Source organism: Moschus berezovskii, chromosome 11 (genome assembly GCF_049115385.1).
Source record: "Moschus berezovskii isolate FMDL1 chromosome 11, NW_MosBer_1.0, whole genome shotgun sequence".
NCBI classification, from domain to species: Eukaryota; Metazoa; Chordata; class Mammalia; order Artiodactyla; family Moschidae; genus Moschus; species Moschus berezovskii.
In genome coordinates, this window is record NC_142470.1 from 6,754,790 (window position 1) to 6,768,659 (window position 13,870).

Here is a 13,870-nt window from a genome sequence, read left to right on the forward strand (position 1 = left end):
GGATACTAAAAGACAGTAGAACAGTACGCTAATTTCCTATGGTTCCTGTAATAAATTATCCGAAATTTAGTGGCATAAAACAACACACACATTTTATCTCACAGTTCTGCTAGCCAAAAGCCCAAAATCAATCTCAGTAGGCTACAGTTACGGTACCCACAAGGCTGGTTCCTTCTAGAAGCTCTGGGGGAGAATTCTTCTCCTAGTCTTGTCCAGCTCCTAAAGGCTGTGTTCTCTGGCTCATCCTCCCTTCACCTTTGAGGCTAGCAGTGTAGTATTTCTTCTCTCCTCTCTGACCTCCGCTTCTGTCTTCACAGCTTTCTCCCCTAATTCTATGGCCTCTCTTTTTAGGAAGACACTTCTTTTTATTGATTTATTTTCATTTTTGGCTGTGCTGGGTCTTCACTGTTGCGCAGGCTTTTCTCGAGCTGGGGCTCCTCTCTAGTTGCAGTGTGTGGGCTTTTCTTGCTGGGGAGCACAGACTCTAGAGCACAGGCTCAGGAGTTGTGGGTCATGGGCTTCGCTGCTCCACAGCATGTGGGATCTTCCTGGTTGAGGGATCCAAGCCGTGTCTCTTGCATCGGCAAGTGGATTCTTTACCACTGAGCCACCAGGGAAGCACAGGAGGACTCTTCTGATTCAACTGGAATCCCCGGGAAATCCAGGAAAATCTCCCCATTTTAGGACCTTGACTTAGTCCCTGCAAAGCCCCTTGGCCGTGTTCCCTGACGTACACACGCGCTCTGAGGGTGGAGACGACATCTCTGGGAGTGGGGGGGGGGGGGCGCACAACAAAGTCACATTCGTGTCCTTACGGCTGTGGTTCAAGTGTCCAGGCTGAACGTGGGGGCAGAGAGTTCGGATCTCAAGCCCACTCCCTGCCCTGACCCTCAGGGAGGCCCGGGTTAGTGAATCTACCACCCCGTGGAGGTCGGGCAGGCTCCTGGCTTTGCGGCACCCCCTGGCAGGCAGGCAGGGCCATACAACCTTCCAATTTCTAGATCGAGGAAACAGACTAGAAAGCGTTTAAATATTTGCCCTGGAGGCGTGGGGCGGGGCTAGAGGCCCAGTAGGGACACCTCCCACCCACAAACCCCCCACCCACAAACCCCCCACGGCGACTCTGCTGCTTCCAAAACCGGAGAGCCGAAGTGCTGCCTTTGGCTGGGAGTGGGCGGGTGCGGAGTACAGACAAGCCTCCCTGCGCCCTCCCTGCCCCTCCCCGCTCCCGGAGACACACGCGCCCCAGCTCTCCGCCCGCGCTCTCTTGCCCCAGCCGCCGCCGCCGCCGCCGCCGAGATGCCGCCCTCCGGCCTGGAGCTGATGAACGGCCAGGTGCTCCCCGCCTTCCTGCTCTGCAGCGCGCTGCTGGTCATCAAGATGTACGTGGTGGCCATCATCACCGGCCAAGTGAGGCTGCGGAAGAAGGTACGTGCGGCTCTCGGGGACCCCCAGTCCCGCGTGCGTGCGCTCACGTCTCCCGCGGCCGCCGGGAAGGCTGGACCCTCGGCCAAGAAGTCATCCCGGCCCCGGAGCGCGCGGGAGCGGGCTGGGAACGACCTGCCCCTCCCAGCCCTGTGGGGTGGCTCCTCTGTGGCCCGCACGTCCTTGTCCCGTGGTTGATTTTGTGTTAACCCGAATTTGCACGTCTCCTTGCGCAGGGGCCGTGCTCACCTCGGTAGCGCTCCCGTCTCAGTATTGGCGCCGCCTAAGCGAGCACTGGCTTGGTGTTTTAAGAGCGTTTTACCCGCTTGCTGTGTCCCCAGGTAAGTTCTCGGCACAGCCAGGTTCCTGAGTCCCACTTGAGCTTTCAGGGGCTCTCAGCCTCCCTCTGACCCGGCGGTTTCCCGCACCGGAGAGCTGATAGATGGGTGGGGTGGAAACCGGCCGAACTGGAGCCCCGAAAAACCTTTCAGTGGAAATTCCCGACTGGCCCCGGCGAGGTCGCTCCCAAACCCACCGCAGCCTTCGCACGCGGATCTCGGGCCAGGCTCCCCTGGAGTTCTCCTAGAGGAATTTCCCCCACCAGTCGGAGTCCCGGAGCCAAAACAACAATAAAGACTGACGCCAAGATCTGAGCCGGTGTGGGGTGAGGCGGGGCCGGGGAGCCACTGGGCGGGAGGGCTGGTTCCAACCGGAGCCGGTAGAAACCTTCCGGCCAAGCTCGCCAGCCATCCTGAGTACCACGAGGGATAGCTGATTATCCACCAGGTATTTCGGAGAGGAGATGTCCCCTGCCCTGCCCCTTTGTCCAGCTCAAAGGCATGTCAAGACTGGCTCGGACATCGTCCTGAAGTTGGACGGTTGGGGGGTAGGGGTTTTGCTCAGCCCCGAGTCTCAGCAGGTATGGACAGGACACAAGGCAGGTCAGCTTCCCAGGTTAAGAAACTCCTGGACCAGTGAAGAAACACTGGTCATCCTGACCTCTCCCTGCCCTGTACCCACCCCACGCGCGGGGACAGCCTCACAGAGTCTTTCTCACAGACTAACTGAGTCCTACTTGGAGTGAGCGTTAATCCCCATCATGGTGGGGAGGAGGGGGCCGTATTCAGCTTCTGATCCACACCAGAAACCTGGGCTCCGACAGATGATGTCGCCTGTGACAGCAGGGTTTGGATCCAGGTGCCCAGCTCCGGAGCCCACACCCTGCCATGGGGAGATAGCATTCTCCCAGGTCCGTGCTGTGCCCAGAGCTTTCCTTTTCACGTGGATTAGGGAAGGAAGAGTCAAACCTGTTGGGGTGCCTTTCTGCCGGGTCAGTAGGGCGTGGCAGAAGGAAGCCTCCACTCAGTCTGTCCCTGGGTTCTCACAACCCTGTGCGTTTCCCTCTCATTCCTGCTCCCTGCGTTCAGCAGCCAGGGAGGAGCTGGGGGAACTACCCCGTGGGGAGGTGACTCGGGGATGCTCTGGCTCCTCCACCCATTAGCCTGGGGACCGTGGGCAAGTCTGAGAGCTTGATTTCCTCATTTGTAAATTTCAGGGTAGTCACGTAGTACCAGGAGAGTTCATCACCTGGCACTGAGCAAATGCCACCACCATTGTTAGTTTTCATTACTTATTAACAATTGCAATTAACATGACCGGCCATAGGTCTCCTGGTGGGGGTACATCCCAAGGCCTGCCCACCATCCCCCCCACCACGGTCCCTGCTGGAAGCAGTGCTTCTGCTTCCAATGATTGCACTGCCGCAGCTCCTGGCCCAGCCAACATGTATTCGTGCTGTCTTCAGGGGCGAGCAGCCTCGTGGACTGTGGACACCTAAGACAGCTGTCCACTGAATGCCAAGACCCTGTGAAAGGTGTCACAGGCCCACGGACTGCGTGCAGGGCCATCAGAATCAGTGATTCTGCGACTTAAGGGCCAGCAAAGAGGAATTCCTGTTGTTGGGGCTCCTGATCGTGACAGACACTGCATTCACCTCCAGGGTGAGGAGGGCCAGACCCATCAGATAGGACAGGGAGAAAAAAGCAAGCACCTGGGGACAAACTAGGGGCTCCCCTGCTGGCTCAGATGGTAAAGAATCTACCGGCAATGCAGGAGACCTGGGTTTGATCCCTGGGTCACGAAGATCCCCTGGAGAAGGGAATGGCAACCCACTCCAGTCTTCTTGCCTGGGAAATCCCATGGACAGAGGAGCTTGGTGGGCTGCAGTCCATGGAGCTGCAAACGGTTGGACACGACTGAGCGGCTAACACACTGGGGACAGATATTGGAAGCAGCAGGATCTGTCATTGGATGAGCAATGTAGAAAGCATGCTGCAGAGATTCAAGTTTGCTGAGGGGTTGGTGGGGCGGGCTGATTGGATGCGCGCAGGCAACGGTGGAGCAGGAGCGATGGGTGTGGACTTCGATGACCTGAGTGTAACTTCAGGTCCCTGCTTTGCGGTCACAATTCATCAAGCGCCCTCCTGGCGCCAGGCATTGTGCCATGGCATCTCCACTTACCTTCCTTGCTCTTCGTGTGGTAGATGATCTCAGTGTGATCTGGAGTTCACAGATGAGGAAGCTGAGACCCAGGGAAGTTCAGACACCTGCAGTTAGTTCCTGTGGGGCTGGGTTTCTCACTGGGGCCTGTCAAGGCTCTCTCACTGCTCTCAGTTCAAAGTCTAAATTTGTAGGGTGCCTCTAGGACCCCTACAACTTGACCTCGGAACTCTGTCCCTTGCATGTCACTGCTCCAGCCATGCTGGGTTTTTATCCTTCACACATGTTCTTCTTCCAGTCCCAGGGCCTTTGCACATGCTGTTGCTGGTGCCTTGAATGCTGTTGCTATAACCCTCCCATTTTCAGGTTAATGTTGCTGCATCCTTCAAGTTTCAGCTTTACTGTCACTGCCTCAGAGACGCCTTCTCTGATTCCCAGACCTGGCCAGATCTCCTTCATGAACATTCTCAAAGCTAACCCTGTCTTCTTTTTCCTTACTCTGACCACCTGATCTTTTCTGGTTCATTGGCAAATCCCTCATTACACCATGAGCTTCCCAAGAGCAGGGATAAGGGAGCCTTTTTCTTACTCTTTTCAGGCTGCTATATAAAAAAATACCAGAGACTGGGTGGCCTAGCAACAACAAAAATTTATTTCTCACAGTTTTAGAGACTGGGAAGTCCAAGGTCAGGGCACCGGCAGGTTCAGCGTCTGGTGAGGGCCCACTTCTTGGTTCACAGACGGCGGTCTTCCTGCTGTGTCCTCACACCGCAAAGGGGTAAGGGAGCTCTCTGGAGTCTCTTGTATGAATGTTGCTCTCATTCAAGAGGGCTCCACCCTCATGACCTCATCACCTCCCAAAGGCCCCACCTCCCAACACCATCACACCGGGAGTTAGGTTTTAACACAGGAAATTTGCAGGGACATGAGCATTTAGTTCATAGCAGCTTTGTTCATGATGAGTCCCCAGTGCTCGGCACACAGTAGGAGTTCACGGACACTGCTGAATGGACGTGTATGTGACTGCATCGCCACAGACCTAGTCCACTGGGCCGTCCATCTCACGAACAGTAATTCTCAGCTGATGTATTCCAGGCCTTTGCCAACCCCGAGGATGCTCGGAGACACGGAGGCCTCCAGTATTGCCGGAACGACCCAGATGTGGAACGTTGCCTCAGGCAAGTATCCTTGGCCCTTGACCAGATCACAGCCTGCCCTTTCAGACCCTCTTCTGAACATGGGGCGCTTGGAGGATACCCAGGGGCCAAGATCTTCTTCTGAATCGCCTTAAACAGTTTTCATTTATTCATTGATTTCATTTCTAGTTAAGTATTAGTTAAGAAACGGAGAAGGCAATGGCAAGCCACTCCAGTACTATTGCCTAGAAAATCCCATGGATGGAGGAGCCTGGTAGGATGCAGTCCATGGGGTCGCTAAGGGTCGGACACGACTGAGCGACTTCACTTTCACTTTTTACTTTCACACATTGGAGAAGGAAATGGCAACCCACTCCAGTGTTCTTGCCTAGAGAATCCCAGGGAAGGGGGAGCCTGGTGGGCTTCCGTCTATGGGGTCACACAGAGTCGGACACGACTGAAGTGACTTAGCAGCAGCAGCAGCAGCAGCAGCATTAGTTAAGAAAAGAAAAGTTAGGTAAAGTATTGTGGTACGTCCTCATGGCTCAGGATGACAGAGTTAGAAAGGGTTATGCAGTGCGAATTCATTCAGCCCATCTGTAACCTCTGACCTGAAGAATCTGCTCTCCAGGGACTCAGGCTGTTACTGGTGTCTTAGGCATCTTCTTGGAGAAACTTCTCCTGCATTTACAACACACACGCTGTTCTTTTTCCTCTGTATCCCCAAAGGATCACCCTTTACCCACTGATTTATACTGTGGGTTTTTTTTTAATGTAACAACAGAAATTGTTTCATATCAGCCTATATAGGGGCCTCGTTCATTACATCGGTGCCATAGTATTTATGCCGTTTCTCTGTTGAATGAATGGCCCGTAGTTGATCCAACCTCTTCCCCTCTGATGGCATTTAGGCTAAGTCTCTCTCTGTTATGAACAGAGTGCATCAAAACTTCTTTCCTTCTCCTTTGTGTGTACATGTGAACAAACCTGCAGGATGCAATCAAATGGTAAGAAATGCTGTCTAAGGGTACCTAAGTCCACTCCACCACTGGTGTGTGAGATGTGTCTCTATGCTCCCGCCAACTCAGCGGATCGTTCTTTGGCTGGATCCCTGTCAACATGACGGGTGAAGTGTATGTCCCTTTTCACTTTTACGTTGCGTTTCTTTCTTCCTTCCTTTCTCTTTTGGCTGTGCTGGGTCTTTGTTGCTGCGCGTGGGCTTTCTCTAGTTGTGGCTAACCACTGGACCACCAGGGAAGCCCCTTTACTTCGCATTTCCAAGTGAAGTTGAACATCTTTTTGTAGGCTTAGCTTTCCCCAGTCAATCAAGAACAGTGTTTTCTTATAGAGATCGGAACTATTCATTGCCGTTTGGTAATATTGAAAACGTGCAGAGAATAAGGGGAGAAACCGCTCACAGTTCCAATCACTGTTGGCATGTTCTTCTATCTCCTCTTTACCATCTGTCTAAATATTTTTCATAGCATAAGGCATGCACTGTACACCTAATTTGGGGTTCTGCGTTTTTTCAGATAACGTTACTTCATGAGCACTTTCCATGTCAGTAAATACTACTCAAAAAGCGATTCTTAAAAAAGAGCTGTGTAGGGAGTTCCCTGGTGGTCTAGTGGTAGGACTTAGTGGTTTCACTGCTGTGGGCTGGGTTCAATTCCTGGTCAGGGGGCTGAGATCCCACCAACCTCACGGTGCAGCCAAGAAAAGAAAGGGGCTGTGTAAAATTCCATCAGACGTTAATTTCACATAGCTGGTCTCAGTGGGTACTTTGGCAGTTTCCTTTGCTGTTTTACACCAACAGGCTGGAGAACCAGGAGGAGGCCCTCCCCGGGGATGGGGATTGTCAGTGGAGTGGAATGGGGATGGGAAGGATGGGCAGCTTAGACAGGAGGGAGATGGAGACAAGCCCTCACATGGTTCTTATCATGTTCCCATGAGTCACAGGCAGAAATGGGTGGGACAAAGCAGTAAAAATAATAGAGATTCTTTCACTGAAAGAAAGTCAGTGGGGTTTTTCCTTACATTTTTCTTGGCCATTGAAAATGACACATGTACTTGCGGTTTTTTAAAGTTACAGAAATACATAATATAGAAAGTGAGACTCATTGCTATTTCACCCTTTCTAATGTAACTACAGGCTTCCCTGGTGGCTCAGTGGTAAAGAATCTGCCTGTAATGCAGGAGACATGAGTTCAGTCCCTGGGCCGGGAAGATCCCCTGGAGAAGGAAATGGCAACCCACTCCAGTATTCTTGCCTGGAAAATCCCATGGACTGAGGACCCTGGAGGGGTCAACTTAGCAACAACAGCAATGTAACTACAGGAAACAGTCCTTCATATGAGTTCCATCCATCCATCTGTCCATCTGTTTGTTCATTCCACATTTAATGTGAACTTCCTAAGCGTCGGGGGCTTCCCTGGTAATTCAGCTGGTAAAGAATCCGCCCACAATTCGGGAGACCTGGGTTCGAGCCCTGGGTTGGGAAGACCCCTTGGAGAAGGGAAAGGCTACCCACTCCAATATTCTGGCCTGAGAATTCCATGGGCTGTATAGTCTATTGGGTCACAAAGAGTCGGACACGACTGAGAGACTTTCACTTCACTTCCTAAGTGTTACGTACTTACGTACTGTGCTAAGCACTAGTTGTACTTTGGTGAACAAAAGCCTCACCCATCATGATAATCCATATGTGACCCTCACGCCACCTGGTTGTGGGGGAGGGTGTGATTAGTAGCAGGGACAGCAGGCTGCCAAGACTGTGTATACCCCGAACCAGCTCAGAATGTCCACCCAGAGGAGTGTTTTCTTCTCCAAGGGTGTGAGAGTTCTGCGTAGCAAAGCTTACTTGTGGCACAGGAGGAGTTACACAGGTACCTGAGTGCTTTATTTCTACTGGCTGTAACCATGCCAGGGAGAGACCACACACCTGCCTGGTACAAAGATACTGCCAACCACCCCCACACACACAATTTAATTTTTATTTCTGAACAAAAAGACCCATTATCTACAGTTGTTGTTTAGTCACTAAGTCATGTCTGACTGTAGCCCACCAGGCTCCTCTGTCCATTGGATTTCCCAGGGAAGAATACTGGAGTGGGTTGCCATTTCCTTCTCCAGGGGATCTTCCTGGCCTGGGGAACAAACTCATGTCTCCTGCCTTGCAGGTGGATTGTTTACCACTTGAGCCACCAGAGAAGGCCCTATTGTCTACTGTACGAATGTGCAAATGGCTGAAATTCAGTTCAGCACTTTTTGAGCACCTCTTATCTAATAATGATTTATATAATTCCGTGAGTGTTTATTGGGGACCTTCCATGGACTGGTATTTACTGGGACTTACTATGCCAGACCCGGGGACTCCTGGGCACCCAGGGCTCTTCCTTCTGACTTGACAAAACATCATGAAACCTCAAGGGTACAGAGAATCACACATCCTGCCATCCGCTACTGCAGAACTGGCTGGAACCTGATGGGAGATGCCCTGGAAGCAAAAGTGAGTTAAATATTAGACCAGGGCTTTTAGTGCAGCCAGGGCCACCTTCGACACAAACAGGAAAACACTTAGGCCCTGGTTCTTAGAGCACAGATCTGCCCGTTGATGAGTGTAGGCTGGAGCCCAAATGTGAACCCCACTCTGGGGGAAGTTAGAAAACAGATTTCAAGGAAAGTTTTGAAACCCAGGCTCATCCTTTTAGTGATTCCCTATTAAGTTTCTCCAGTTTTCCTGGTAGCTGAACTGGTAAAGAATCCATCTGCAATGCAGGACAGTCCAGTTCATTTCCTGGGTCAGGAAGATCCCCCTGGAGAAGGGAGAGGCTACCCACTCCAGTATTTTTGGGCTTCCCTGATGGCTCAGTGGAGAAGGAAATGGCAACCCACTCCAGTGTTCTTGCCTGGAGAATCCCAGGGTCAGGAGAGCCTGGTGGGCTTCCGTCTATGGGGTCACACAGAGTCGGACACGACTGAAGTGACTTAGCAGCAGCAGCAGCAGCTGATGGCTCAGATGGTAAAGAATCCGCCTGCAGTGCGGGAGACCTGGGTTGAATCCCTGGGTTGGGAAGATCCCCTGGAGGAGGGCATGGCAACCCACTCCGGTATTCATGCCTGGAGAATCCCATGAACAGAGGAGCCTGGCAGGCTACAGTCCATGGGGTCGCAGAGAGTTGGACATGACTGAGAGACTAACACTTTCACTTTTCATCGAAGTCTGGCAATGTGTCCTTTGACCAAATTCTGAGTTTGTGGGAATGCAACTGCTGTGGGTGGGTGGGGCAGGGGGCTCTCTAAGTGATCCCGAGAAAGGAAGACAATAAGCACCTGACCCACGCTTTGGGATAGTTGTGACTATCTGGAGCGTATAGACGTCATCTGAGTGAACTGGTTTGTCAGGAGACTGGGTCCCGACATCTCTGCATTGGAAGTCCCTAAGACACCACCCAGCACATTATTTGTGGATGGTGGACAGAGACCCAGAGACAGCAAGACTTGGCCAAGGCCAAGTGTCTAATGAGCACCCAGCAGGCTGCAGGCTGCAGGCCTTGCACACTTCCTCCCCCCACCCCTGTGCCATAAAATGTTTTTTATTAATTTGGCCTGCCCATCTGAGGGCGGTTGGGAGTCCGGCAAAACCAAGAGGGGAAATTAGCTTTAGCAGTTGTGTCCAGGACAGGGCTGGTGATGGTGATGATGACAAAGAGGGAGACGGCTAAATCAGGGCAAAGCTACTCCGTGCCAGGGGGCCCCCCCTGTGGCTCAGTGGTAAAGAATCCCCCTGCCAATGCAGGAGACGCAGGTTGGATCCCTGGATTGGGAAGATCCCCTGGAGAAGGAAATGGCAATCCATTCCAGGATTCTCTCCTGGGAAATCCCATGGACAGAGGAGCCTGGCGGGCTACAGTCCATGGGGTAACAAAAGAGTTGAACATGACTGAGTGACTGAACAGCAACAAGCTCAGTGCCAGGCAGGGCTCTAAGCACTTAATAGGGACCAACTCAGTCCACTTCGCAGTAACCTTCCAAGGGTGGAACTAGTAGCAATAGAGGAGGAAGCTGGTCTGCCAAGGCCACATCGCTCGTGACGGCCCAGGCCGTCAGATATGGGCTCTGCCCTCCTTGCAAGAATGCACTTTAACTCTATTTTATACCTGCCTTTAAAACTAAGCAGCCTTTACCTCGTATCAAACCTGACTTCCAAGAAATCATCTGTGTGGATAGAGAACGGGCCCGGCCCGACGTAAGAGGAGAGAGCTGGCTGGCCCAGGAGGGGCGGGGCGGGGCGGGGAGGGGGACCGGGCCCTCTCCCCACCCCGTCACCTGAGCAGTAAAGTGCAGCTAGTGTTGCAATATCTGGTGAGGGGAAGGGGCCGGCCTGCTGCTGCAGGAGGTCATGCAAGTCCAAAGCAGGAAACTGCGTTGAGCGAGCTTCACCTTAAAAGAAGTGGTTGTTATTGGAATGACACGTTTCTGCCCAGGCATCTGTCTGGTACGTGACTCTCTCCATGACTCTCTGCTCAGACCCTGGAGTGGGAGGCGGGTGTGAGTTACCTCGCCTCATCCAGCTGATTTCCCCACATCTCCCCCGTCCTTAGCACTTGTGGCTTTGCCGGGGCCCCGCTGTGGTATGCAGTGTACCAGAGGGAGGAGGATGGGAGAATGGGTACCCCAGGGGCCGAAGGTCAGAGCTGAGGGGCTTCATCAGCTCCCAGACACCTCTGCTCCCTCAAAGGTGACCCCCTGAATCCTCTAGTCCCGAATGCGGGAGCCAGGAGGTGAGGCCACACCTCCCATCCTCATGGCTCCTCCCCGCCCTGGGTCCCCTGATTTCTTTTTCTCACCTGTGCTTGGGGTTTGGCCAAGGATCCTCTCAACAGCTTTCTGAGAAGTGACTCACTCTTAAAGTGTAAATACCTCTTTTAAGGAGAAGGGTCTGAATGAATGGGTGTCATGTGCTAGTTATGCTTTTCCTGAAACTTTCCCAGAAACGTCCAGGATGACAAGAATACTCCCAGCTGTCACCATCTCATGAGTCACCTGTGGGAGGCAGACCACGTTCTGGGACACACAGACTTCGTGTGAAAGAGGTTCTCCGAGGTGTCTGTCTCAGAGCATGTGTGGGGAGGTTGTCGTTACACAGCTCTTCTCCATAGCATGGGATGATTTTAGAGCCACAGTTGCTGCGTCTTCCCAGATAACATAAGGGACTTGCTCGATTGATTAAGGAACTGGAGTGGTCCCCATCCTCAGTAACCCCCCCTGCCGCTCCACTTTGTCCCTGAAGCCAAGACCCGGCCGGCTTCTTTCACGTGGGCATCCAGTAGTACTTTTCCCCAGCTGGTGAGACCAGCCCTGCTATAGACTTGTGTTCCCTGGGGCTGGGTCCCAAGGTCAGGCTCTGTGAGATAAGCAGAAGGAAGACTCATGTTCTGTCCAGGATATGGGGACAGAGACTCCAACTGCTGTGTCCCAAGTTTGACCTAAGAAAGATCCAGGCCCTGACGGGTTTATGGGAGCCTTTGTAAGTCCAGACTGAATTCCAGATGCCTTACCCTGCTTCTTGAGGGCTTTCTCAAGGGCTTTTTTTTTTTTTTCCCCTGATACTGCCTCGCTCCCTCTTATGACCACATTCCAGACATGTGTGGAATGCTCATTTACTGAGCATTGAACACACTCTGCCCATTCCCACTTCAGGGCCTTTGCACGTGCCCATCCTTCTCCCTGGAGAGTTCATACCTGCACAGATGGCCCCTCACCTTTCAGGCTTTACCACAAATGACTCCTTCCCTGACCACACCCACCCTAGTCATGCTGCAGAGACCCCTGCAGCCCTGGGTTGTGGAGTGCTCCTCCTCCCCGCCCTGCCCAATTCCTAGCGTCCACATACCATGGCCTTGGCTGAGACTCTCCTTGCAAGGGTGGGAGGGACGAGCAGGACCACAGCAGGTCCCCACTTAGGGGCTGTTGGGCTGGGCCTGGCTTGCTGCTGCAACCTTGGTGAAACCTTCCAGCTGAAAGGCTTGGAGAAGGGGCTTCGCTTCCAGCAGCATCTCCACGCCTCACACATGTGGCCTTTCCTTAGGGGAGGTCATGGCTCGGGCACTGTGTTCCTGTTCATTTGAGCCTCCAACATGCCATCTCTGGCTTCGGTCTCTTGCTCAGCCTCTAATTTATGGGACTCGACCTCCCTCCACAGAGGAAGCTGCCCATTAGCAGGAGTCATGGAAAATGTGAACCGACTCTTAGCAGAAGTGGATGAGTTTTCTTTGTTGGTCATTTTTTTATGGCCAGGTTATACACAGCCACCCCCACGCTCTCTCCCATCACCGCGCATACACACACACTTGATCATTTTAAACAAAGCAAGAAGCGGGGTAGCACAGACGAAACAGAGCCTCACTACTGTCCAGCGATTGGCTGGCTCCATGAGTGGAAGTTGTCACTGTTATCCCTGAATCTCTGAGAGGAGGAAGGGTTTGCTTAGATTTGGGGGCAGAAGAAGAGCCAGACGTGGATGTCAGACGTGTGCTCTTAGCCCGTCCTACTGGGGAGGGCCCAGGAACCTGCATTCAGAAGGAAGCGGCCTCAGAAAAGCCCTGCCTTGGGGAGGTACACAAGCATGGGCTGGGCAGTTCCCTGGTAGTCTAGTGGTTAGGATTCAGCACTTTCACCACTGTGTCCTGGGTTCAATTCCTGGTCAGGGAACTGAGATCCCATAAGCCACGGGGTACAGCCAAAATTGAAAAAAAAAAAAAAAAAGATCAGGGGCTGGAGGCAGATCTAGGCCCTGCCCCAGCTCTCATGAAACCCCACTGAGCCCCATTTTCCCCTGCTGGTGTCCAAGGCCAGAGGGGAGGACGGGGGAGACCATGGCAGGCGCTGGGTCCTGGCGAGCCCCGGGGCTTGGTAGGAGAACCCAAGTGGCAGCCCTTCATGGCTCCCAGGCTATTAACAGGGCTTCGCTTCCTGAGCTGCTCACAGGCACCAGCTTGGAGTCACGGCCCCCCTCTGCCTCTGGGGTACCTCCTTGTCCCGGTCACAATGGACGCCAGTCTGGTATGCCAGAGATGATCCCCAGGGGCGCAGGGCCTTTGGAGGCAGAGGGTCCCAGCATCCAGGACATTTTCAAAGCTGACACCTGGCTGACCGCACCCCTTTGCCTTCTCAGAGCCCACCGGAACGACATGGAGACCATCTACCCCTTCCTATTCCTGGGCTTTGTCTACTCCTTCCTTGGGCCGAACCCCTTCGTCGCCCGGATGCACTTCCTGGTCTTCTTCCTGGGTCGCATGGTACACACCGTGGCCTACCTGGGGAAACTGCGGGCGCCCACCCGCTCCCTGGCCTACACCCTGGCCCAGCTCCCCTGCGCCTCCATGGCCCTGCAGATTGTCTGGGAGGCAGCCCGCCACCTGTGACCAGCCATGGACGCCACCTCGGCCGCCAGACCACTGGCCACGAGCCACCAAGGCTGAACCTGGGGGACCGATGGCCCCTTTGAGATTGTGACAGGCCCCGGGGCCTGGTTTCCTGGTGACTGGCTGAGCCCGCGATCTCAGGCCCAGGGGGCCTGTGTGTGTTTGCCCGTGTGTCCCCTGGATTCCTGGGTGAAGCAACCGGTTTGGAACTGTTTAGAGATGGATTGTCACAATTGATAGAAAATTCTTCCACTGTAAAAACCTCCCTCCCTCTTCCTCCCCAATGCTGGGAAAAGTGAACGGAGACTCGGTTCAGGTTTCGGAACATAATGACCTTCTGAATCCAAGGATGTAATAAATGAGGACTTCTCACCTCCACTGCAG

General features: G+C 53.4%; 1 protein-coding gene across 1 annotated transcript; it reads left to right on the plus strand.

The window, feature by feature from the left end:
- The first annotated feature begins 1,123 nt into the window (after positions 1-1,123).
- On the plus strand, positions 1,124-13,864 carry PTGES (prostaglandin E synthase). The gene is made up of 3 exons (XM_055400444.2): positions 1,124-1,428; positions 5,020-5,102; positions 13,237-13,864. The coding sequence occupies exons 1-3, from the start codon at positions 1,300-1,302 to the stop codon at positions 13,484-13,486; spliced, it is 462 nt and encodes a 153-aa protein (XP_055256419.1). The 5' UTR covers positions 1,124-1,299; the 3' UTR covers positions 13,487-13,864.
- Positions 13,865-13,870: the final 6 nt, after the last annotated feature.